At 43.2% G+C, this 24,032-nt stretch overlaps 1 protein-coding gene across 1 annotated transcript; it reads right to left on the bottom strand.

Moving 5' to 3' along the window:
• Positions 1-1,113: 1,113 nt before the first annotated feature.
• Positions 1,114-22,333, bottom strand: LOC308134235 (uncharacterized protein). Its single transcript, XM_080501890.1, has 18 exons — positions 22,163-22,333; positions 19,935-20,112; positions 19,593-19,789; positions 19,157-19,260; positions 18,807-18,859; positions 17,283-17,538; positions 14,851-15,044; positions 14,039-14,164; positions 13,811-13,939; positions 11,554-11,676; positions 10,307-10,442; positions 8,456-9,810; positions 6,883-7,692; positions 6,366-6,676; positions 6,137-6,236; positions 4,283-4,835; positions 3,286-3,417; positions 1,114-2,845 (listed from the first exon to the last, which is right to left on the bottom strand). Exons 2-17 carry the CDS (start codon positions 20,094-20,096, stop codon positions 3,299-3,301), a joined length of 4,728 nt encoding a protein of 1,575 aa, XP_080358016.1. The 5' UTR covers positions 20,097-20,112; positions 22,163-22,333; the 3' UTR covers positions 1,114-2,845; positions 3,286-3,298.
• Positions 22,334-24,032: the final 1,699 nt, after the last annotated feature.

Genomic DNA, 24,032 nt, shown 5'->3' with positions numbered 1-24,032 from the left:
AATCAATGTGCAAGTATGTTACTAAATTTGGTAACGTCCAATTAGAATAAAAAACATTTTGAAGAAAGTTTCATCAGAGCCTCACAATGTAAACAAGGCTCTATTAAAAACAAAGTGGCATACGTGATAAAAAAAACAAACTGATATCATAAGGTCAGATTTCACTTAAAAAACTGAAAATACTCAGCATGTCTTACCTTCAGCTTGAAGAAATGTTGTAGTCCAAGTTGGCCTCGTGCAACATGTGCCTTTCTCTCAAGCCTGCAGCTGTGTGTGAAAATGCATGGGTTGTTGTTTTTTTTTTTTTTTTTCCTTTTCTTTTTTTTCCTTGGGAGGTGTTCCCCCATCCTTGGAGAGCTACATCAATCTAACAGTGGACTGCAGATCATATGAGGAGGAGGAGGAGGGGGAGGAGATGAAGATAGGGATGAGGCAGGGGCTTGTCCAGGCGGTTCCATGGCTGCGAGTGTGATTGAGTGCGGCTGCTGCAGAGGAAGAGCAGGAGGCCTGGAGCTTCCTGAGTGGGACATGGAGGTGGTGGTGGAGGTGGAGGTAGGGGGTGGAGGTGGTGGTGTCTTTAAATCCTTCTCCTTTCCAACTGCTGTCATTTTGGGAAGTAAAAAGAGACACTTGTTTCTCCAAAGGCAGAGTTATGCTCTTCACCATTTTCCTCAGGGCCTGAGGAAGGATTGCCTCATGAAATAAAACACGACTCTCACGTTGACTCTTAAGATTCTTTCATCCGGGCGTTTGCTCCTCGAAAGCTTTCAGCACCTTCTCCACAATGTGTTTGTGACCAAGAGGCAAAGGGAGAGCACTTGGGTAACGGCGGAAATACTTGTGTGATTTCACCAAGATACCCCACTTAAAAACACTCTGAGGCTCTCATCACCGGGCCGAGGAACTCATTTAGGTTTAATCGTATGCCAGCAGTAAAAAAAAAAAAAACACGGCCGACACAAAAACCCTTTCAGCGTCACCAACATATAAAATGATCACAATTCTGAATTTGACAATGAAAGACGAAGCGAGGTTAAAATAACAGCAAGTCTTTTATTCTAGTTGCAAACAAAAGACGGATACATTCACACAAGTGTCCAAAAATAAGGCAACTAGGACGCAGTGAATCTCACCCTCACTGCCAGAAAACTACAGATCCCAGACGTGTGTGTGTGTGTAAAGGTGACAGTTCATAGCACTGACTGAGCTGCGTCATCAACTCTCCAGCTAAATAAAACCTAAATATTTAAAAAAAACTTAAGTTCACTCTTCACACAAGCGTGGCATTAAAAAGAAAAGAAAAGAAAGAAACCTGAAAATAAACATTTAAAAAGGACAGATTCACATTTTTCAAGATGCCGCCGAGAATCTAAAGACTCGACGACTCCCTTCACCTGAACCGACAAGAGAGAACGTCTGTCAACGCAGTTTCACTGTGGTTAAAAAGCAGGGAAGTGGTTCGTACTCATCTCATAGGAAGTATTAGTAGTAATAGTAAATAATCACAGAAAATGCCTATTTTAGGTTCTTTGCACTGTCGAAGCTTTTCTACCAGACAAGAGGTGCTACATGGAGCCCGGATGGTTCCCATATTGAAATGCACTAAAAAGTGAGTACAGTTTTATTACACATCTCATGAAGACTGCACGTGTGAGTTCATCTTCGCGACGTGACCAAATGTCTTTGATTAAGCAAAGAAAACGTGAATCTGTCCTTCAACTGGCTGAAGTGGCAAGATCCACTGCTTCAAGGCACACAAGAAACTAAACATCCACTCCAACCCATGTCTAGAAAATCAGCCGTCTCTGGATACAAATCAACTGCTGCCGTCGCTTGAACGGCAGAGGAATCGAGCAAGAGGAAACAAAACGCCTCAAAACGGTTAAATAAATAATTTATCCTAAGCAAGACACCGTCTCAGTTTATCTGTCGGGAAAATAAAGCCGTGTGTGTGTGCGTAGGAATTTGTTGTAAAACCCAGTATTGAGAGGTTGATAGTGTTGGTTTGGAGAAGCAGGAGAGGGAGGAGACGGAGCTCAGTGTCCGTCACCATACATGGAGCGGAAACCACAGCAGGCTGGACTGAGTCATGGACATGTGCTCACCCTGCTCTCTCTCCCTCTCTCTCTATCACACACACACACACATATATATATACAAACACTAACATCAAGGTGACGACACACGCGTTCATATTCACAGCTAATAGGAAAACACACCGTGTGTGTTCACGCATGTATTTGTAAACTCCATCTACTCCAACACATTCTCCCGTCCATAAATAAGCCACGTTGGGAAGATAGAAGGTGAAAATGTAGAAAGGTGTTTTCACAGCAGGCCTCCGTCGGCTTCAGTCTTTGGGAAAGCAAGTCCACGTTATCTCGACACTCGCTTGTTTAGAGAAACGCAGCGTCGGCACCGTTTCACTCAAAGTGAGCAGACTGGCCTACTAAGTTAATTCAAAGTTACTAAAAAAAAAAAAAAAAAACAAGTCCCTTTTGGAAAAGCGGCTCAAGAAACGTGAGCAGATCATCACCAAATCACCACTTCTGGAACTAAATACCCAGTTGGAGGCAAAGTGAACACCGAGGTGGACAGGAGAGCCTCCATGCTGCAATTTGAGGATAAACTGGCGAGTGACCATTGAAAGGATTTGGCTCCACGCTTTGGAGGTATACGAGTCCATCCTGCTTTTTTTTGAAAGTCCACCCAAGTGTTTGTTTCCAGAGCCGCTGGTGACTGGAGAGCGTCTGTTCAGCTGCTGCCATCAGTCACTCTGGTTCTGTTGTTGAAGCCGTAGAAATCAGTTCTTTCCACCACATCCGTGGAGCCGGGAGGCGAAAACCTGCAAGTAGATGATTCTGTTTGCCTCAGACCGATCAGGATCTCATAATAACCCAATAGGTTTAAAAGAGAAAAAAAAAGACTTTTACTCTATGAAAGATAAATGGGTTTTCAAAGATCAAAAAAAAAGTTGAAGTTCAAACTTCAAATAGTTTTATTTTCATCCTTCACAAAATTATAAAACAATTATATATATGAAAAGTTGAGCCCTGATGGATCGATACCGTTTCACGCACGCGTCATATTTACCCTCCAACATAAATACAAGTGTCACAGACCTGAAGCGAATGATCGCCTAAAACCAACAGCTTGAATAACATCGTTTAAATGCCGCAGCGTACGGCTGTCTGAGGGAATCGCGAAGCATCTGGGCTTGTGTTTCGCAACCTGTTTTGACAGTTTTAGTTTACTGCATCTCCACCGATCGTCTCTGGATTTTACCCGCAGCTGCGCTTTAATCCGTCTCCTCTTCTTTTCCAGGGTCTTTCTGGGAGGCGGGCACCACAGTTGTTCCCAATAAGCCTCTCCTCACGATGTAGGGGCACGAGGGGCCGCTGGGGATGTCGGCAAAACCTGAGGGATGGAGGGAGAATAATAAAAAAAAAAGAAGACAGGAGATGGATTTTTATTGAATATTAGCGGAAATGTGCAGCAGCGAAAAAGTAGAAAACTTGTCGAAGGAGTCAGGCATTCAGACACCGCAATAATAGGAACTGTTGGATTAACCCCTTATTGGGCAAAACATGGGCATGTTTGATTTTCTTCTAATTTTAAAATGGAAAACTGGAGGAAAACTACTATATAGAAAGATTTTTCAAAGTGCAGCATCTCTTATCCACAGAGGAGAGAACTATTGAAGGTGACCGTATATAGTCTTAAATAGACACCTAATAAATCAGCCAAATCACATTTCGGGCACTTTTTTTTTTTTGAAATAACACATCGTCTTGCAGAGCAACAGTAGTCAGTGATTTCCAAGGGAGACTAAAGTCAACGTAGAGATGTCCTCCAAGTAGAAGTTATGCAATAGGAGTGACTTTAACCAGTTTTTAAACCACTTTGCAAAAGACGTTAGTGTATAATTGGCATGTAATGGTATAACGCACTGACTTCAAAGTTTACAAGTATGGATCCACGCTTCAGGAGCAATTTGGGGCTAAAATGTTCCATTTACACACACTTCAGTCGGTGCTCTATAAAGGGTTAAAGTTGGCCACAGACACAGAATCTGAGAGAACAAACTGACCATTTATAAAACATTTACTTCAAGTTTTTGTTCCATTTCATTTCTGTTAATCAGAAAAGGCAAAAGAGCAAAGCAATTAAAGTGCTGCGCTTTTGGGCAAGAATCAGAATTCTTCAGATTTTGTTCCATCTGACATTCCGGACAAGAATGATAAAGTCCTCTAATCAAACCTGCGGATGAAAAACAAGTCACCTTTCATGACGACTTCCGGGAGTCCGTAGGGTTCGTATTCTGTGTCGTCGAACGCGGCCGAGAGCTGCGTCCTGTTGCGGCGGATTCTCTCGGCCAGGCGCGCCGGGTCGGCGGGAATCGGGAAGGAGCCTGCGAACAACATCTTGTCCGACTCCTCCCCGCCGGGAAACGCCACGGGGGACACGGGAGGGGAGTCCACCGAGTCCTCTCCATCTTCCCCGTCCTCCTCCGTCTGCGTGGGAACGCCGGCGGAGGACAAACCCTCGTCCGTCTGAACGCCGACGCTTCTCACGTCCGTCGCCGAGGATCTGCTGCCTTTGTGTTTTTCACCGGTTTCCCCGGAAGGGTTTGGTTTGACGTCATGCTTCCCAGCGTGGCGGTCCGCTTTGGTCACGCTTGCTCCCGAGGCGTCGGGGGAATCTTTGGTCACGAGGTGTTGAAGCGTTTTCTCAGACGTTTGGACGACCTCAGTGTCTCTCTTCACTTTGTGCTGTGCTGGAGAGACACCCGATGGCTGCAAGACGTTAAAATCCTGGTTTTCCTTCTCGGATTCCTGCGTCAAAATTACAACAAGGTACATTTAATATGATAAATATGTTCACAAAACTCTAAGAAAAGTGAAACAGTGACGAGCACTGAAGAGGCAGAGTACAGATCTGTTTATTTTACTGGAGTTGCAGCTCCTTGAGGCAATTAGAACTGTGTAATTCATTTTTAATTATAGGGGAAACTGGAGTAGCTTTTCATACAGCTTCAACACACAACAAAAGGTTTTTAGCTGCTTTAAACTGAGACAGGAATACACTGAGCAGGATAGTTTCTGAAAGCGTTATTTTTTTCAAATGCAGATTAAAGGCCTCGGAGAATAATCTCATGTCGAGGTTGTGACTGGTGGTCTTCCCTACATTTCATTGCTTCAGGATACGCTGGCACGCGTTTGAAATTGTTATGCGTCATTTGTACGTCTGTCGCCTCCAATACTACGTTGAGATTATGTGCTGTGCACTGAGAGACTCTTAAGATCGCACAAGTAATAATGATTTCATTTAGAAGTGACCAAGTTAAACCTCCTCTATAATTTTCCACAAAATGATACAGTTCCTTCTCAGGAGAATTTGGGGAAATTGCACGCTGGTGGGAATCACTAGAAAAACAAACTGGTTTCCTCATTCCTTCGCAGATATTTACCCTGGGAAGGATTTCTATAGTGCTGTGGCTGTACAGAGGTTAAAGTCCTAGTGAAATGAAAATTCGACCTCCAAAACACTCTGGCTGTCGCTTCTTGGGACATTTTTTCTGCCAACTGGCTGAAGGGTAAAATGTTAAAACACGGCAATCTGCGAGAAAATAGCCGATAAACAGCGGTATTTTCGCTGCTGGGCGGAGCTTCTGACAATAATAGAGTGACGTCACTGGATGTGCACACGCCCAAGTTGTGTCTACATTATGGAGGATCAGAGTTTTGACGACGAAGAGGCTGAATTTAACGATATTTCATCATCATCGGGCAAGGCTCATAAAACGCCGACTATAACTTCAAAACACTGTTAAAACTTCGATATTTAAGAGGGAAACAACACAAGCCAATGTAAACACAACAGGTCGAGATCTGCACAAGTCTTGACGTCACGCTCACGAAGAAGGATTCCCCCGACTTCGTCGGCTGGAGATTCAAAATTCAAATAACTTTGTTATGCGACAACAGTGGTGGGGCAGAGTCGGAGAAACCTTATAAGTAGAACCCAAACTATCGTTTTTTGCAAAGTAGTGTTTTACATTTCACTAGGCCTTTAAGGAACGCCAGGTGGTCCGGTATGGGAGAGCGCGAGTGGATGTAATGAGTGAAACAACAACCTGGTCCATGTTGGCAGAATCCTCATTGTACTCCTGGAGAGCTGCAGGCTTTTTACAGGTCTGGAGGGTCTTTGGTTCAGGAAGGTTGCCGTTCTGAAGTCTTCATAAGTAAAATGACAAAAAAGAAAAAAAGGAAAAAAAAAAAGCTCAATGAGGTCAGCAGGAAACAATTCGAACATGTAATTGATTTTGTGAATCAACAGAGAAACAGACGTTTCCTAGACGTTACCTGGAGAACAACATGCGACCCTGCATTTTGTTCGAGGTGCAGCTGAGGAGTAAGTCGTCTTCTCTGATGACCGTGATGTTTTCCTGCCTCCGCCGAGTGGCCAGCATGGGCGTCTGGACTTGGCCCGGGATCGTGAGAGTCTGTGCTTTGCTCCGGGTGATTTCGTCCGTCCGCCTTAAAGCCCAGACCTGCTCCTCGTCTGCGTCGAGCGCCGGGGCCGGTTGGGAGGCGAGTCTCCAGAGAGCCAGCTCCTCGGCCTGCTGCTGCATGTCCTCTGAGAGAGACCTGATCTTCACCTGCAGCGTCTCCACCTGATCAGGGAGGAAAGGATGGAACAGATTAGAATTAGACAAAATGTATAAACCAACTTTCTCTAAATATTTTTTTTAAAAATCTGCAAAAATGTGGCTCAAGCCAAAAAGTGACATACAACATAAGAAATAGGATGTAACTTTTGTGTAGTATTTTTAAATTGTCATCAATTGACATCAATCAATCAAGTTATTTTCCTTGTTACCTGTTCCTGCAGGTGGTTGACCTGAGCCTGAGACGCTTCCTCTGGATCTTCCTCCTGATCCGCGCCGCTCGCTTTCCCGTTCATTTCCAACTCTCGCCCTTCGTCGTCGCTTCTATTCACATCCTGCGGCGGCGTCTTCTGTCCGTCAGCCACCACGTCGTTCAGTCCAGTATGCGTTCTATCCTCCACTGCGGACGACACGGTGGCGTCTCGCGCGCTTCGTCGTTGCTCCGCTCGATCTTCTTGGCTTGCGTCCTGCGATGACAAGCTCCTGGTGTCCGAGAGGAGAGAATCTTCTATTCTCTGTTTTAGCAGCCGGTTTTCCTGCCGGAGAGCGAGCAGCTCAGCGATGGCGTCTGCTGCCACCGTCTTGTTGGAGTCTGGACGCTCTCCTGACCGCTGAGCCGCGGCGGCGCTACTGCAATCAGCTGCTGGTGTTTTAGCGTCAAACGCCCCAATCTTTGGCTGACCTTCATCCCTCTGTCTGGTCGAGGAAACATCTGGCACCGACGTTGCAGCACGAGGGGCGAGAAGACCTGCAATTTCCTGTTTGGCCTTCAGGTCTGAGATCCGATCCATCTTCTCATCAAAACCCACTTTGTTTCCTTCATCTTCCACCGCTTCAACCGCAACCTCCTCCGCTTTTTTCGCTTCCGCCCCGAGTGCCTCCAGCTCTTTCTTGCACTGCAGCAGCTCGTCTCCCTGGCTGAGGAGGAACCTCTCCTTCTCTTGCAGCTCAGCCAGAAGGCCGGCGATGTGCTGACTCTGCTTCTCAAAGGCCGTGGTGAGCTGCAGGGTCTGCCGCGTCACCTGAGAGGAAGATTTAAAAAAAAAAGTTCATTTTCACTGCTTTAATAGCAGCCGAGAGCACACAGCACACCAAGGACTGCTCTTTAAGTCGTCTAATGAATGTTCTTGCTCGTTATTGTGCCAAGAAGAAGGGAAATTAAAAAAGCCCTGAAGCATTTACATGACCAGAATTACTTGTAAATATGAGCCATCGAGAAATAAAAATGTATCTTAATAAATGACCAAATGAACCATGTATGTACAGTTTACCATGCTTCTACCAGGACTGAGGCCTAATCTATTTTTTTTTTATTTTACGAGGTGAAAAAAGGTACAAAACCTGCGATTCAACCTTCAATGTTTTTTTTTCTTTTTTCTTTATTTCTGCAGTCTCTTTTTTTAAGTGGCCCTTCAGATGGCGACATTTTTTTATTTTATTTTTAGCAACATTGGCTTTAAATATTTTTCATGTCAATTTAAATGCAAGTGTGCTTCAAATGCTTCTCATAAAATCAAGTTTATAAGAAATTATCTTTAGCTCCATGTTGTCATAGCAGCCAGAGCAAAATACAATCAACAAATGACAATAACTAAAAGCAGACGCGTGATTAAAATGACCTTATCGCACAGCGAAAGTTCAAACATGGACATAAAATCCTTCAAAAATATAGTCACAACTAACTTAGTAAAATCAAGAGCTGAAATTATAGTTAGAATTTCGATACGTATTTATTATCTCGCGTTCTTTTCTGCATTGAAGCAAACAAAGCACCCTGGTATTTACCTGACTCTGCAGAGCCTCCAGTTTGACCTGGTAGCTGCAGGCGCGCTCCATCTCCTTTGTGCGCTCCCTCTTGAGTCGCTCCACCTCTTCTACCAAATCACAAGTGTCCCGCTCGCCCTGAACGACGGCCGACAGAGGCGAGTTCTCCGGATCCATTACGTTCCGCTCTCTCTGGACGGATTCCGCTGTCGGCCGACACACAAACATGTTGCGCTGGTTGGCGGTCTGGCAGAGGAGGAGGTGCTGCTCGGGTGACGGGAGGATTTCGTCGTCAGGGCGGAGAATGTTGGAGTTGAGCTCGTCGTCGCGAAGACTCAGGTACGTCAGGGGCTGGTTGGGAGCACAGAGTTTCTCCTCTTCTTTTAACCTGCACTTCAATTTCTCCAGCTCGGCAGTGAGCTCTGCCACCTTCAAGCCCATGTCCTTATGTTTTACTTGATCCTTCTCCTCTTGATTTCTTTCCTCTCGTTCGACAGCCAGCTGAGTTTTCACATCCGCCAGCTGTTTCTTGAGCTGAATATTAAGCTCCATCATTTCACTCTCTCTGTCTTCTTGCTCTTTACTCCTCTCCTCCCCCTGGTCTTCCCCCGCAATGCTGTCCCTTTCATCCCTTTCTCTCTTCACCTCTGCCTCCAACGCGGCGACGGTCTTCTTCAGCCTCTCCGTCTCGGCTCTTTCACCCTCCAGTTGTGCCTTCCACTCTTTGTTTTTCTCCTCCTTCTCCACGGCCTGGCTGGCCTGCTTGCGGCTCAGCTGCTTCAGTCGAGTCCTGGCTTCCGTCTCGGCCCGCCGTTGCGTTTCCAGGTCCTCCAGACGTTTCTGGAGTTCTTCGCGTAGATCCCGGAGCTCTGACCGCAGCAGGGCGTTCTCCTTCTTCAGGTCTTCAGAGGGGATCGAGGTCCCAGACAGCGGTGGTGTCAAACCTTGCTGAATGGGTTGAGTCTTCATCGCTCCGTCCCCGTCCACAGAGCTGCTGCTCAACGTACCAGCAGCAGAGTAGAAGGGGAGATTTGTGTTCAAGACATCCCCGATGCCCTCGCCCTCTTCTTCATTACTTTTCCCTCTGTGTTCTGCTTTTTCGGCACACTCCGGGTTTAGGAGGCTGAGGGCTGTGATGTGTTCAGAGTCGATTCCTTCTCCCGGCTCTCTGTCAGAGGGATAAGGTGCAGAAACGTCTCTCCTCCTCCCATCAGCAAACTCTTCTTCTTCTACACTCTTGTGTTCGGCTCGAGTGACAACGGGCCTCTTGGTTTGGGTTCGGACAGGATGAGAAAAGGAAGACTGCGGCGAAAAACTCTGACTGACGGGGCAAAACTGAGCGGGTTGAAGCTGGGGTGTCGACACAAGTTTTTCCTCTGGAGTTAAAAGAAAAGAGGCAGAATTTCATGAATAATAATCCATTATCTCCACACAGGCAATGAAGAGACAAATTCTAATACATTCTTAATAACCACTGGAACAGTTAAAGGTGTTTTGAGATGGCGAGCAACATGTCATCGTCCAGCAGGGGGCAGCAGAGAGAGAAAGGCCGAGCATGACAAGGGAATTAACCTCCTGCTAAAATATCCTGCTAAGTGTATTAGAACTAAACGATTGTTTGTGTCCTCCGCAAAGTGATTAATGTGAGAAGTCCTAGTCAGGAAGGAGCAAGAAGCTTTTTTTTTTTCCAGGTAATGCGGAATCAATGTGTGTGATTTCTACCAGCATATACCCTCTGAATATTATGTTTACATCAGGGAGAAAATTTGGAACGTCAAGGTCGACAACACAAAAATTAAGCGACACATCATCAGCCCGATGAGTAATTAATTGGTCTTCTGGATTTCTCCTCTGCGGCCACCCAATCCTCACCCTGCAGGTCTTTGACGAGTCTCAGGGCGTCGGCTCGCTCCTCTGCTAGTCTCCTCCCCTCCTCTTCCAGCGCTTGCTCTCGCTTCCTGCTCTGCTCCAGACTCACTGCCACACCCTCCGCCTCGCGAACAGCTTCCTAACACCAGGGTACAAAAACCTCATTAGGAAGGGGATACATCATTTGTCAGCACATTTAAAAAAAAAAACAAACAAAAAAAAAACCTGCTCGAGTCTTTATCATAAATGATGGTCTGATTAAAGGCGTATTTTTTAAGCGTCTGCTTGTTAAAGAGACACGTCAACTTCAAAAACAAGCGAGCTATAATTAGTATCTTTATAAAAGGGTTTGACGTTTTGATAATTGCACCAGGGATATTTGCATTTGTGTAAGAGCAGAAATATCTGGCAAAGCAACTTATCAACACAGTGTAACGACAGACAAACAAACTGCAGTTAAATCGAATTAGAGGCTTTGCGCTAAGCTGTTGTAACATGCAATAAACCGACACAAACAAAGAACTGTCTTATTTCCTCTGCATTTTGTGCCACTGCTCTGCATCCACATTAAGTGCATTAGTGCCAAGAGTCAGACGCTATTACAGAATGACACCTTAACTCTCTTGGGATTTATGTATTATTCATGGGTAACGGGAGGAGATCGACCACAGCTCTGGACATGTGGACTGTCGTGAAGAAGGAGCTCAACTGTAAAGCAAAGCCCTCGGTTTACTGGCCTCCAGCTTCACCTACAGTCAAAGACCTTCGGTTTCATAACCAACTCGATGACATTTTGAAAACTAGCAGGTAAAAAGCGTTTTCTTCGCAGATTGGCGAGCTTCGTTAAAAGGGTGAGGAGTTCATCCCTCTGAGAAAGACTCAGAATTGAGCTGCTCCGTGAGATTATATGTTTGGTTTGGTTTGCAAGCGGCAAAAGGACTAAGTGGAAGAACGGATGGTTGGAAATACAATTTTGTAAACTTACTGTGCAGTTTTTTGACAAAACTCCATTAGTTTTGTGTCTTTTTCCAAATGTAATAATGCAGCCGGTTGGTTGATTGAGTTAAAAAATTATTTATTTACAATACGGACATCATTTTATTATCAATGTGGCATATGGCACATAAAGATTCTGTTTAAAAATGTACTAAGTTGATTACACCCACATGACTCAGCGAATGAATAATTGATACTGGTAAAACCTAGAATCAGAGCACTGGTGCTCATCCGTGCGTGGGTGTGTGTATTACCGTGAGTTTCGCTTGTGTCTGCGTCTCTTTTTTCTGGCTCTCGGTGAGCTGACCCTCGGTCCACTTCAGCTTTTCCTTCACAGAGTTCAAGTCTTTTTCCAATCCCTGCTTTTGCAGAGCGAGCTGATGGGAGGGAAATGACAAGTTTAGCATCTGGAAAACACAAACGACAACATAAAGTGAGATTTAAGTGAAAACATTTGAGAAAGAGACGAGGAGAAGAAACCAAAAACGACATTCAAAGGATAGGTGGTGATTTAGGTGCAGGAATCAGGACGAGGAAGCAGGAAAGAAGTTGGCGATCAATAAGAAACATAGGCTATGTCTAGTTTAATATCGAACTCTGAGCGCTTCGGATCGACTTTCCACCGATTCTCATGTAATTTTCAGCCCTTTTTCTTTTGTCAGTGTGCATGTGCGCAACCTTTTGAGACACCTGTAGAGTGTGGTGGCCCTGATCCGGTTTCAGGGCTCACATTACCTTCATTCAACCAAAACAACAAAGTGTTACTTGTCCTAAATTATTTCGTTTTTTGTTGTTGGTTTTTTTTAATTTTTATTTAAAAACAGCTGTTGGTAGTAAATGGTCACGCTTAGTATTAAAAAAAAATTACGAAGAATGTAAATATACAGAAAAGAGGCCATTCAGTGATGATCTTTTTGGATAGACTTTGTGGAGATCATTTATTGAAAAACAATCAATGTTATCAGTCTCACTTAAAGGTCACAGGAGCTGAATATCCTCAATTAACTGAGTTTGTGGATGTTGACTGGCTGGAAAAAGACCATGTTTGATGCAAATATCACTGACCTGCTAATACAATAAAGAAACACACTTATTTAACTTTTTTTTTGTTTTTAAGTTTTCAAGTATCTTATTGTAACAAAGAGAAGCTGGACTAAATGCTACGATTTCCTATTTCATGAACAAGGTTGAACTTTTATGCAAATTCCTATCAGCGAATCATTCAAATGCTGCTGTGAAAGCATTTGTCATGGGAATGAGTTTCTCCTTTGTTTTGTCAAAACAACACCTCACTTTTCAACGGTCATTGTCAAAGACGGAATTGCTATATTTTAAAGATTTACTTCATTTGTTGCTTCTTCATTTTCAAGTCTCGGATTCTGGAGTAACGTGTGAATTTACCTTGGAAGTTATTATTTCTATTTACATGATGAAACAAAGAACAGCAATTGACTGGCCATATTATTTTAATCTAAGAAAATCTCTCTCTTTAAAAAAAAAGAGAAAAGCAGGGATAATATCAGCTGACTGAAACTACCTGCATATGCAAACAAATGGTAAAGTGCAAATATCACAAAAGCCAGCATGAGCAGAATAAATTGAGAATATGATTGAGTTTGTGAGTGAAAACTGTGCCTCAATTATTAATTTATGCTCCGTCGCTTTATCAGATAGAACTAGAAAAGATCTCTGGTTTTTCAAGAGGTATTTAGGCACAGTGACGGTAAAATTAATGTCTATTGTTCAGAGCTACGAACACCATGTATGAAAACACAGGCATTAAGGTAAACAGGATCTGACGGATTTAAAATGTCATTAAATGTTAAATTCTAAAACCACACCATCGCACTTTCCCTCAGTCATGCAACGTGCCTCAGACAACCTCGATAAAATGCTCCCATTGTTGCTTGCCCTCACGTCACAGAGGCCACATTCCTTCATGCCTCTGTTATCGACCGCTGACAAGATCTCACACCAGTTAAGTTTGTTTCAGGCCTCGACAACCAAACCACTCGGCATCGCGGAGCACAAGTCACGCCTTCATTACCTTGGCTGCTCAACCTTTCCACTGGGGAGAAACGGAGAGGAGAGGAGGGACGGAGCGGAGAGGGGGAGCAGGTGGAGGTGGAGGGAGGAAGAGAACAGAAACACAAACAGCGAGAGAGAGAGAGACAGTGAAACGGAGCACGGGAGTAAACAACTTGGGCAGGAAACAAATGTGGGAAAATAAGGGAGACAAGATTATTGAACTTTAGTACAAATGAGTAAAAACAGTGCTGAGAAGAGAGGGAGTGAGGGAAAAGGGGACAGAGTCCAAAGAAAGCAGGAAAGAGAAACAGGAACTCGCTGCAAAAAAAAACAAACACAAACAAGAGCAGAGGGAAAAACTACCAAGACGATTTTCTACTTTTTAGTGTAGTTGCAGACCTGAAGGTGAACACGCGAGTCCTGGAAGACTGTTTAATGGGTCTCATTTTGTGCATAACACTGCGCACACGCGTGTGACCTTACCTTGTCGGCCTGGGCCTGCAAGGCATTGTGCTGCGTCCGAGCCTGCTGGAGCTCCTGGTTCAGCTTGTTCACCTCCTGCTGATGCTGCCGCTCCAGAGCCTGCCTCTCCTTCTGAAGCTCGGTCAAATCCTGAGCATACAAAAAAAAAAAAAAAAAAACGTTAGGAAAAATAGAGCACGACAACGCATTTGAGATCAATCCTGTGGTTTTAGGTTTGATGCGTCTTACTCTTTGGTGTTGTTTCTCCAGCTCCTTCATGCGCTGCTGCTGCTGCAGTCGGCTGCTCTCTGCGTTTTGCCGTTGACACTTGAGTTCCTCTTGTAGCTGCTTCAGCCTGTGCTCAGCTGCCGATGCCTGCCATGCACAGATGAGAAAAAAAAAGAAGAAAGAAATCAAATCCTCAATGCCACAGATCACACAACAGGACTCCAAGAAAGAACTATATGATATATACTTTTTAAATATTTAGTCAGAATTTATGAGAAACCATGGATCAATGGTCAGCTTAGCATACTTTGCACCAGATTGTTATTTTACATTAAAATTAAGTCATGGCATCTTTTTCGTGAAGTAATTATACATCATTGTTTAAAATAAGACATGAGGTAATATTAACTGTAATCAAATTTTGAAAACAAATAATTCTGTGACAAAAACAGGGCTTCTCCTTTTTTTGTCATTATTGTTTTGCATCTGAATTTGATTCATTCGTTTAATCTGTATATTCACACAGATGTAAAAGTGTATTTATTAATACACTTTTTACAGCTTCCAATGTTCTGTTCATGTGTGATTCTAATGTTAATGGTAGGCATTCTCACATCAGAAAATAATTACTCTCTTTCTTATGCATACCAGATGTTTTTGTTGTTTTTAAGCTGAACTTTATCCCATTTCCTGTATTTCAAGGGAGAGCGAGAGACTTGAGATAATTGAGGCTCACACCCACTGTGTGTCAAAAAAACCATGTTTTCACTGCTATGTATTAGTGGAAACACCTCCTGCAGTATCAGTAGTGGTAGTAAGGTGTGTATTTTTACCCGGTCACTGTCCTGGGCTATGCGTGTTTGTGCCACACTAAGCTCATCACGAGCTCTCTGCAGGCTGAGCTCCTTGGCAGCGAGCTCCTTCTTACTCTGCATCTGTTCATTTTGAATGGACTTCAATGTCCGGGCCTTCCCGGAAAGCTCCTCCTCCAGAGCAGAGATACGACTCCGCAACTCCGAGGAAGACGCTGGTGAAAAGAAACAGACACAGTCGAGACGTGAATATCAAAAATGACCGCAGTACAAAATTCTAACCTTTACCATAAAGACGATTGCAGTGAACAATTCAAACAATTCAATATCTGACCTTTATAAGACTGACAAAACAAAACAAGAAACAAAAAAAGGCCTTGAATGCTTTTAGAATATGAATGTACCAACTGAGATTTCTGCAGTACAGATTTGTGTAGAGATGATTTGGTTTACAAATACAAATGGAAACCTGCACAAGACCTTAATTACAAACAAGTCGTGCATTATTGACGCTATAAAGAATTGCACTTGTGTCAAAAATGTACTTTACACACAACACAAGGAGAAATGTGTGTTAGAAAGATGGGCGGGGGGGGGAATATGAAACATAGGAGTGGCCATTTTCCATTATCAGCAAGAACACTTTGTTTTGAAAAAACTGACCACCCATAGATAATGACTGTGCCGCAGCAGAGGGGAGGTCAATCCATACAGACTGGCTCAATGACTCCACAGCTGCTGTGACTCTGCATGAAACACTGAAATTGCCTTCGGTTATGAGGTTGCAGATTTCAAAGGTCAGGAATAAAAACCATCTGTAATTGACCCATAAGTAATGTTTTCTGTTGCAAATGGACAAAAAAAAATCTCTGTTCGCATATGCATGAGTTTATTTGCACCGCTAATGCTTGAAAATCCTGAAAGGTGTGTCTGATAAAGCAGGTAACATGGAGCTTAAAAAAAAACCACGTCACACCAAAAAAACAAGCAAAGCCTTGAGTACACACCGTGTCATCCCTCCCCTGCTCATGTCCCGGCAGTTAAAAGCAGTGTTTATTGTTTCACGTCGACCTGTCCCCTTCCTGCTCTGAACAAACAAGACTCGCACAGCGACGCGGCTCAGAGGGCGAGCGCTGTTACGTCACTATAATAAAAGGGCTTTAAGGGCCAATATGATGAGTCGTGGAGCTCGCCTGGGAGGAGGCTGGAAAATCTCTGGCTGAGCCAGTGATTTCTACACAGGCTCTTATGTAACGAGAGCTGTTGTACACGAGATCCAAGATGACCGACGACTAAGCTGAAAAAGATCAAAATAGCAACGGTCGATCCATAGAAAAAGCAGAGCGACTCCTTCATTCGACTTGAGCTAATTAAAACACACTACCTGTGTTCCTTCCAACATTAAACATTGGACAGGGTTCCTTTTCGCATCTGCTTCAGGTTAAGTCAAAAGTGTGAGTGTATATATATTTTCCTTTGTTTACCAACTGATCTTTAAAACTACATTTGTGTTGGGTTTTGATTCTGTAAATGAAAATTTCCAAGTGGAGGGTTGAGAATTTAAGGACAGACCAGAATAGTATTATTGCTTTTCCTTACTGATGACAAACAAAATTAGATCAGCCTTAATACTTCTTCTTTCAATAGTCCAGCAGTTGAATTTAACAGTCCCTCTTTTGACATTTGGCTTGTTAACAATACTGACTCTATTGTAAAACAGCACTTGACCCGACACTTATGACGCAGATGTGTGAACCTCTGTAGCAGACCTGTGATGAAACAAAACAAGGGACGTCCACCAGATGAAATCGACCTAATGGAGGAGCCAACCCGGATCCTGGATTGCTGTTTTAGTCACATTAATGTATACAACACTGAACTGAAATCTGAAGTGAAAACTTGATGAAGTAACATAGCAATAAAGCAACACTGTGTGAGTGATACACACACACACACACACACACACACACACACACACACACACACACACACACACACACACACACACACACACACACACACACACACACACACACACACACACACACACACACACACACACACACACACACACACACACACACACACACTACCCAATAGAGAAGATGGTTTTCAGACATTTCACTGTATTTTGTAGGAGAAATCTTCAAAAATGCCATTTTGAAATTAAACTTGTTCCAACATTAATTATAATTGGCATTCTACCTTTTTGCATTCAAACAAACAAACAAAAACAGACTTACTTATCCAAAGCATTTGTAATAAAAGATTATTATGCCATCGTTTTGCCTGTCAAACATCAAGTGCCTTCCAATGCAGGGCAACAACATTCTCGTTCTTATGATCATCGATTTTCATTTAGAATAGATGCTACTGGACTGAACTTTATTTAGATGATCTACAAATAAGCAACACTGACTTGTTTCACACCACCACCAAACAAGCCCACTCACTGTCCGTCGCCGTTCTGGAGTCCTTCCCATAATCCTCCTGTTCTGACAGCCCCTGCCTTGTACCGACATGAGGGGGCGTTTGGGGCGAGGGTGGTATTCGCCTCTTGGCTGCTGATTTGGAGTCTTCCCGTTCCCATGGAAACGCAGCCATAGGCGTCGAAAAGATGTCCGATTGGTCAGATGGGTGCCGGTGGGGGGGGCCCTGGTGTTGCTGGAGTGGCGTCGAAGGTGAGGCGACGTCCGAGAACTGAAGCCGCTATTGACAGGATGATAAAAAGTTTAGATGAAAAAAAAAAAAGAAAAGTAAAATAAATCTTCTGACGTGAAATCTCTGAAGGTTAAAGCCTTTTTCAGCTTTGAATAAAAGAACAAATATAGTTCTTCAGTGAATCCTTTACATATTAAGATGGTTAAACCAGTGTTATGAATTAATTCAGAGGTGAAAACCTTGTATATAAACAAAAATACACAAAGACTCCCAGTTTCACACAAATAGTAAACAGATTCACCAATAAAAAGTAAATCTTCATTGTTTTTAGCGGAATGTCATCAAAGTATGTATTTGTCGCCAAATTCGAACACATGACAGCCGTTTGTGACAAACTTCTTTCACCCAACATCCCATCAGTACCCGGCTTCTTCATTAACATGAGCGAGTGATGTGGCTCACTGTGAGACACACCCACATGTGCAGTGGTTCTCCTTCCTAAACACGACACTCAGCAATTTGACGGCTGAAAATAGTCTCCAACAAATACACAATTAACTCCTGTTTGAGGAACACAGAGTGAAAACTACAGAGCATGACGGTTTCACTAAATTACTGGCCTTATTTTAAAAGGAAAAGCGTGCATTTATTGGACGAACCGAAGATTAAGTTTGAATTAGAGCAAGCGTTTCCGACAGTGATGTGACTTTTATAACTTCACCTCAATGACTTGGCAAATGTAATTAGTTACTTAACAAGAGGAAAGCCATCAAGAGATGAGAGCTTCAACTTTAGATTGTTGAAGATTATCTTAAATGAGTAAAACAAAAATGAACAAGTATTACCTGTAATGTGAATTGCATGTTTGCCAATTCTAGAAATCCAATGGGAAAAGAGTCTGCGTTTGTGCACCCAGTCCTATTTTACAGAAGTTTTTGGCTGTTACACAAGCCTTATGTTTAGTTTTGTTACATTTAAAATTGGAAAAACCATGAATTAACTGAACAAAGCACAAAAGAAGAACAGTGAACACTTGATCCTTTTTAGTCGCAGAAGAACCAAGAGGCTTCTTTACAATGAAGCATTTCAGGTAGCTTTGGGAAAAAAAAAAAAAAAAATGGGAACACTAGGTAATTTTATACAACAAATACCAACCCAGACTATAGCCATTTAATAGGTCAAGATTATATGAAACAGACACAAAACAAAAGTGAAAACCAGAAGCCCAAATGATCCAAGGAGAACAACAGCTGTTTGCTGAAATCCTCCATAAACAGTCTACAAGTAGTTCAGTATGAGAACAGTCAGGTACTTACTCGGCTGTGTGCCCGAGCAGGTGCTTCATCTCCCTGCCCCTCCTGTCTGCTCCCTACGGGGCAAAAACACAACATATGGACCAAAACCGGGAAGAATCGCCAAAGCTGAGCAAAACTGCGGCGGTGAATAACCAAGTGGTTTCGTTATAAGGGGGGAAAGATAAACACAACAGTCCCCAGAGCAAGCTGAGGGGCTGAGGGAGTTTATTTATAAACTCTCTCCTGACCTGGGAATCGTGTGATTTTATTTTTTTTTTCCATTTAATGTCAACGACCAATTATCCCCTCAGCGCCAGGAAAGAAGCCGCTGGATAGAATAAACATGGAGACCATGATTTGGAGGTCCGTACCATTGTGTTCCCAGGGCGACGTTTTGATCCAGGTGGGTGTGGAGAACAGAGTGGTATCCGCCAATCGGCTGCTGGTTTGCAGCTTCTCCAGCTCAGCCTCAAGTCTGCGAGACGGTGGCGGAAGAAGGGAAGAGTTCAGAGGAGGGAACAGAGCCCGTGGGTGTATCTACCTGTTCCATGGTAGGATTAATCCTCCTTGGGAACTATGCAAGTGATCACTGTTTCAAGCAACTAAAGAAAAAAACAAACCAGGCCTATCAAACCAAACGGAAATCCCAAAATCGACAATAAGTGATCAAATAGAAGCACGTTTTCAGGTTTTTTTGTGTGTTGTAAATATCTAATGTTACATCATAATTTAGTAGTTATAACTAAAATACACCGGTTCTGAGGATCAGCATCCGCAGCAGATGTGATTTTCACTCCTCGCGCTGACCTTTTGATCTCTTGGGTGAGCTTGTTGTTGAGGGTACGAGCAGCATCAAGTTGCCCTTCCAAAGAGCACACTTGGGCCTGCTTGGTCTGAACCTCCTGAGTGAGGCGCCCCTTGTTGGTCACGGCTGCTTTGGCCTCCTCCTGAACGCTCTGAAGCTCCCGCTGCACCGACTGCAGCTCCGCCCGAACCTCCTCATGCTGACCAATTGGGGGGGGGGGGGGGGGAATACAGGTATACGTCTTGAGCGTCTCTCAATGGCACCGGGACCATTTAAGAATTTACCAACTCTGCTTGTGTCTCACCGATTTATAAACATCAGCAACTAAACATTTGTGTTTTTACCTTCACGGTTTGTTTGTCGAGGCTGATGTGGATATTGTCCAGCTGGAGCTGCTTCTGCTTGTTCTCCCTGGACAGCCGCTCATGGTGAACCTGCAGCTCCTTCACCTTCTGCAGGACCCGTCCTGTGAGCCCCACCGTCCAGTCCTCCTCGGCCCAGCTCATCTCACACTGTCTCGGCCTGTCGGTGTGGCGGGGGTGGGAAAACAACATCAGCATACGTGGATCATCAGATATCGGCCTTGAGCTGTGAAAGGCGATTGCATTCATAATTTAATCGTACGCCAATCAAGCCGTCCTCCTGCTTGGTTCAGCTTGAGCTGCACTGTTTCCTGAACAGAGCGAATCGACAGCTGGACTGGAAAATAGCCAAATACCGCAATCTCAAACAAAGAAAGAGCAATCCTCTTAAATAGGCTTTTGGTAGTTGAATGCAGCTTTCAGACAGCACCTAATCTACCCCAAACATATTCAAACATGCTCTAATTGCATGTGCCTCTGGCTGTCTTGAATATATTACGTTGCCGAGGGTTGGATTCCTCAGGGAGACGCTGGTTGTCACTGCTGGGCAGCTGTGACTGTGTGTTTTCCAACACAAACTGCCTTGCTATGTTCCAGCAGCGCTTCAAACTGAAAACAAATCCCCCCCGCCTCTACAAAACTTCTGCATGTGCACTGATAAGTCCATATAAATATTGTGCTTGATGTACCGACACGAGAGTCAACAGTGGAGCACACTGCGTGGGTAAACAACGCACACGCAGGAACATTTTAACAATCGTGAGAGAAAGTGTTGGAATGAAGAAAAGCCTGATTGAAAATGATGAGCTGACCGAACCAGTGGAGGTTTTTCTAAACTCAGTTTCGATATGCAAAGCAGCCCCAAGGCTGTCGGCCACGTAACTCAAGTCAAGACATACCGCACAAGTTGTGTCACTATGTTTACCTGGAAACATCTGGCACACCTGGCGCAAACAATAAAGCTATTAGTGATAATACCCAGTTACCAACAATGTACAATGGTGTTTTTGTTTCAGACCTTAAGAGTATTTGCCACTTAATATCTGGGTCAACAACAGTAGCAAAATAAAAAAACCTGAAATATATATACAGCAGTTTCTTTAAATCTTTTAGGTTCTTTATTATAGATTAAGGAATGAGGTTCAATTAATCAGTATTTGTGTTTTGAAAGATTTTTTAATTCTACAGTGAACTAATGCACTTGAACAGTCATTATTAGCCCAACTGCACTATATCTTTTAAACTTGCTTATAGTAATCTACATTTGATAATTTTTACTATTGTATACTGTTAAATCTCTTTTAGATGTATTAAGCAAATCAGAACTCAAACCCTATATAGTGTCATCGGGGGTTTAGCCAATCTCAATCAAGGTAGATCCTCTCTTTGACCCGCCCACTAGACGGGCATGTGTGGGCGGAGCCAGTCCAGGTCACAGACACAGCAGATTGTGAATGCAGCTCATAAGATCCAATATTTAAATGGATTAAAAAAAAAAATAAAGAGAAAAGCTGGATTTGGGGAAATATATTTTGAATAAAACGTTATTGGACCTATGAGCCCCATTTGAAAGTGTTGAAAGCTGCATAATATGACATTTTTAAAACCAAGCTCACTTGATATCCTTATGAAGGAATACATATCTCTGGATTCAACTGGTGGTCCTCATTAACATCTTATTTTTTGTTAAATTGTGGCTGTCATGTAGAGACAGTTTTTTTTTTTTTTTCCAACATCAGATGCCTTATTTGTTATATATTCAGCTGCTGGTAGTGTTGAATCACATTGGGGGTTTTTGTGATCTTCATAATTCCCAAAGTTTTCCATCTCTGCTAATTGAGGAAGCAAAGCTGCAACATCCAAACCGGTAATGTCGCCAAACTTTCGGCGAGAAGCCTTTTTTTATTAACAGTTTAAAACGCCTCGTCCTCTCAGTGGATGTTCACCAGGAGCAGGTTCAACGTGATGCAGATCCAGAGGTGGCTGTCCTGGCCCGCGGTGAACCGACGTCACGAGGTACAAACAAAACGAAACACGTTTAACAACAAAAAAAAAAGGCTGAATGTTTCCCTCACGCGCGCACGCGGTCAGCACGAGGGCGAGAGCGGCACCGACAGCAGCCGTGAGCCTGTGTCCATCAGCGGTCAGTGACTGACCACTGACCGAGCAGTGATGCTACAAGCTAACCCTCCACTAAAAGAGCTACTTACCATCCGCTTCAGGAGTTACAAAGGGCGCGAGCCGCCGGCAGGCGCGGGACAGCCACTCGCTCTCTCCCTCTCTTTCTCTCTCTCACAGCTGTACCGGAGCTCTGACCCCCCGCCGTCTGCCACCAGCCTCAGCCCCGCTCACCGTCCACTCAGCCGAACAAACGCCACGGACATTAAACTGACTCCGCTCACATCTGATTCCGTGTCTCGTGCAGCTGACAAGCCGACCAAAAAAAAAAAAAAACCCTCTGTGGCACGATGCGGGGCGGGCTGGGGCCGGTGACGTCACGGACGGATGTTTGGGAAAAGTCCTCGAGGCAGCGTGAACCTCTGATGACCTCTAGCGACGTTCAATCAGATGGAAGGAGTTAAATAACGTAACCGAATCACACACAATACAGAGGAATTACCTAGTTGAATAATTTAGTCAAATACTGTCACAAACTGAAATAAAATTCAATCACAATTTGTTTTAATTATGTAAAGCACTCTGAGCTGCACTTGTCTATTTAGGGTGAAATTATTATTATTATTTTTTTTAAATTATTATTATTATTGTTATTATTATTATTATTATTACTTCGCCAATAAAGATTGGGTGACTAATGACGTTAACTGACCAGGTTATCTTTTTGTCTGTTTGTATTTATTTATTTATTGATTGATTCCTTCATTTAGTGGTTTGTATGTATGTATGTATGTATGTATGTATGTATTTCCCAACTTTTTGCCAAAACGACTCTTGAAACTACTAAACTACTGAATTTTATGGAGTTATGTGTGCTATTTTTGTATTTTTATGCTATAAAGTTACATAATTTAATATGCAAATCACAATGATTAACTTCCCGATGTTCTAGTGTACATACATATACAGAAACCGTGAGCATTAGGAAACCTATTGTTTTCAAGGTCGTTTTTCTAATAGTTTAGATCTATCTGTCTGTCGAAGAATGATAAAGAAAAGAAAAGAATGATAGTGTTTTACCTATCTACACTGTGTGTATATCAATCCTGGCAATTTACTCTATTTTTAGAGGATTTTTCTTTTTTACTGGATTGTTTTCTTTTTTTTCTTTTTACATATTCTATTTTTTGTGCTCTTTTTTGCTCTTGTTTAGATATTTACATATGTTTACATATTTTAATTCCTTAATTTGATAAGTTCTGCACCTTTTTACCTTGAGCTGTTGTAAGTTTGTGTTTCCCCCTGGGGAGGAATAAAGCTCTCTACTTTTATTATTGTAACAATCACTTCTTTTTCATAAAGATCGACACACAAAACTTTACACATTTCTTTTGATATTGTGTAGGTTTGCTGAAGAAATAAGACTCATATTCTCGTACTCTCTCTCTTTCTCTCTCTCTCTCTCTCTCTCTCTCTCTGTCTCGGCCCTGAGGTATGAATATGAGTGTGTGTGATTTTCTGTCTCTGTATTTGTCCTGTGAAGGAATGGCTCCCTGTCCAATGTGAATCCTGCCCCCGCCCAGAGGAAGCTTGGATTGGCTCCTGCGCTCTGCAACCCTGCACCGGATGACCAGGAATAGAAGATGGATGGATGAAGGAAAATACCTGCACTCCTCAAAGTGATGAATACAAGAAACAAATAAGTGATGGATAAAATACATCAAATCCGAGGCTGAGACGCAGTATGATCCTTCAAGAGGAGCGCCAGTCTCTGGTCTTCATGGACTCATGATACTGTCATTGGATTATATTTCTTCATCATTAGAATAATTTAAACATGTATTTCCCACCCCACTGTGACTCTATGAGTTAGTATTTACCTCGTATGACGTTTGTATCCTACATAAAACAACTTACTAACTAACAGAAACGTCTCTCCTTGAGTTACAGCAGCAGCAGCCA

The sequence above is a fragment of the Blennius ocellaris genome (genome assembly GCF_963422515.1).
Source record: "Blennius ocellaris genome assembly, chromosome: 9".
Classification (NCBI taxonomy): domain Eukaryota; kingdom Metazoa; phylum Chordata; class Actinopteri; order Blenniiformes; family Blenniidae; genus Blennius; species Blennius ocellaris.
The sequence above is the reverse complement of the archived record's forward strand: the minus strand, read 5'-3'. Positions and strand labels throughout refer to the sequence as shown.

Coding starts and splice junctions, on each gene's coding strand:
- LOC308134235 (XM_080501890.1), bottom strand. CDS start 20,096: ATGAGCTGGGCCGAGGAGGACTGGACGGTGGGGCTCACAGGACGGGTC. Junction 18,860..19,156: donor GTCGCCCTGGGAACACAATG/GTACGGACCTCC, acceptor TTTGCCCCGTAG/GGAGCAGACAGGAGGGGCAG. Junction 6,677..6,882: donor TCAACCACCTGCAGGAACAG/GTAACAAGGAAA, acceptor CTCCCTGATCAG/GTGGAGACGCTGCAGGTGAA.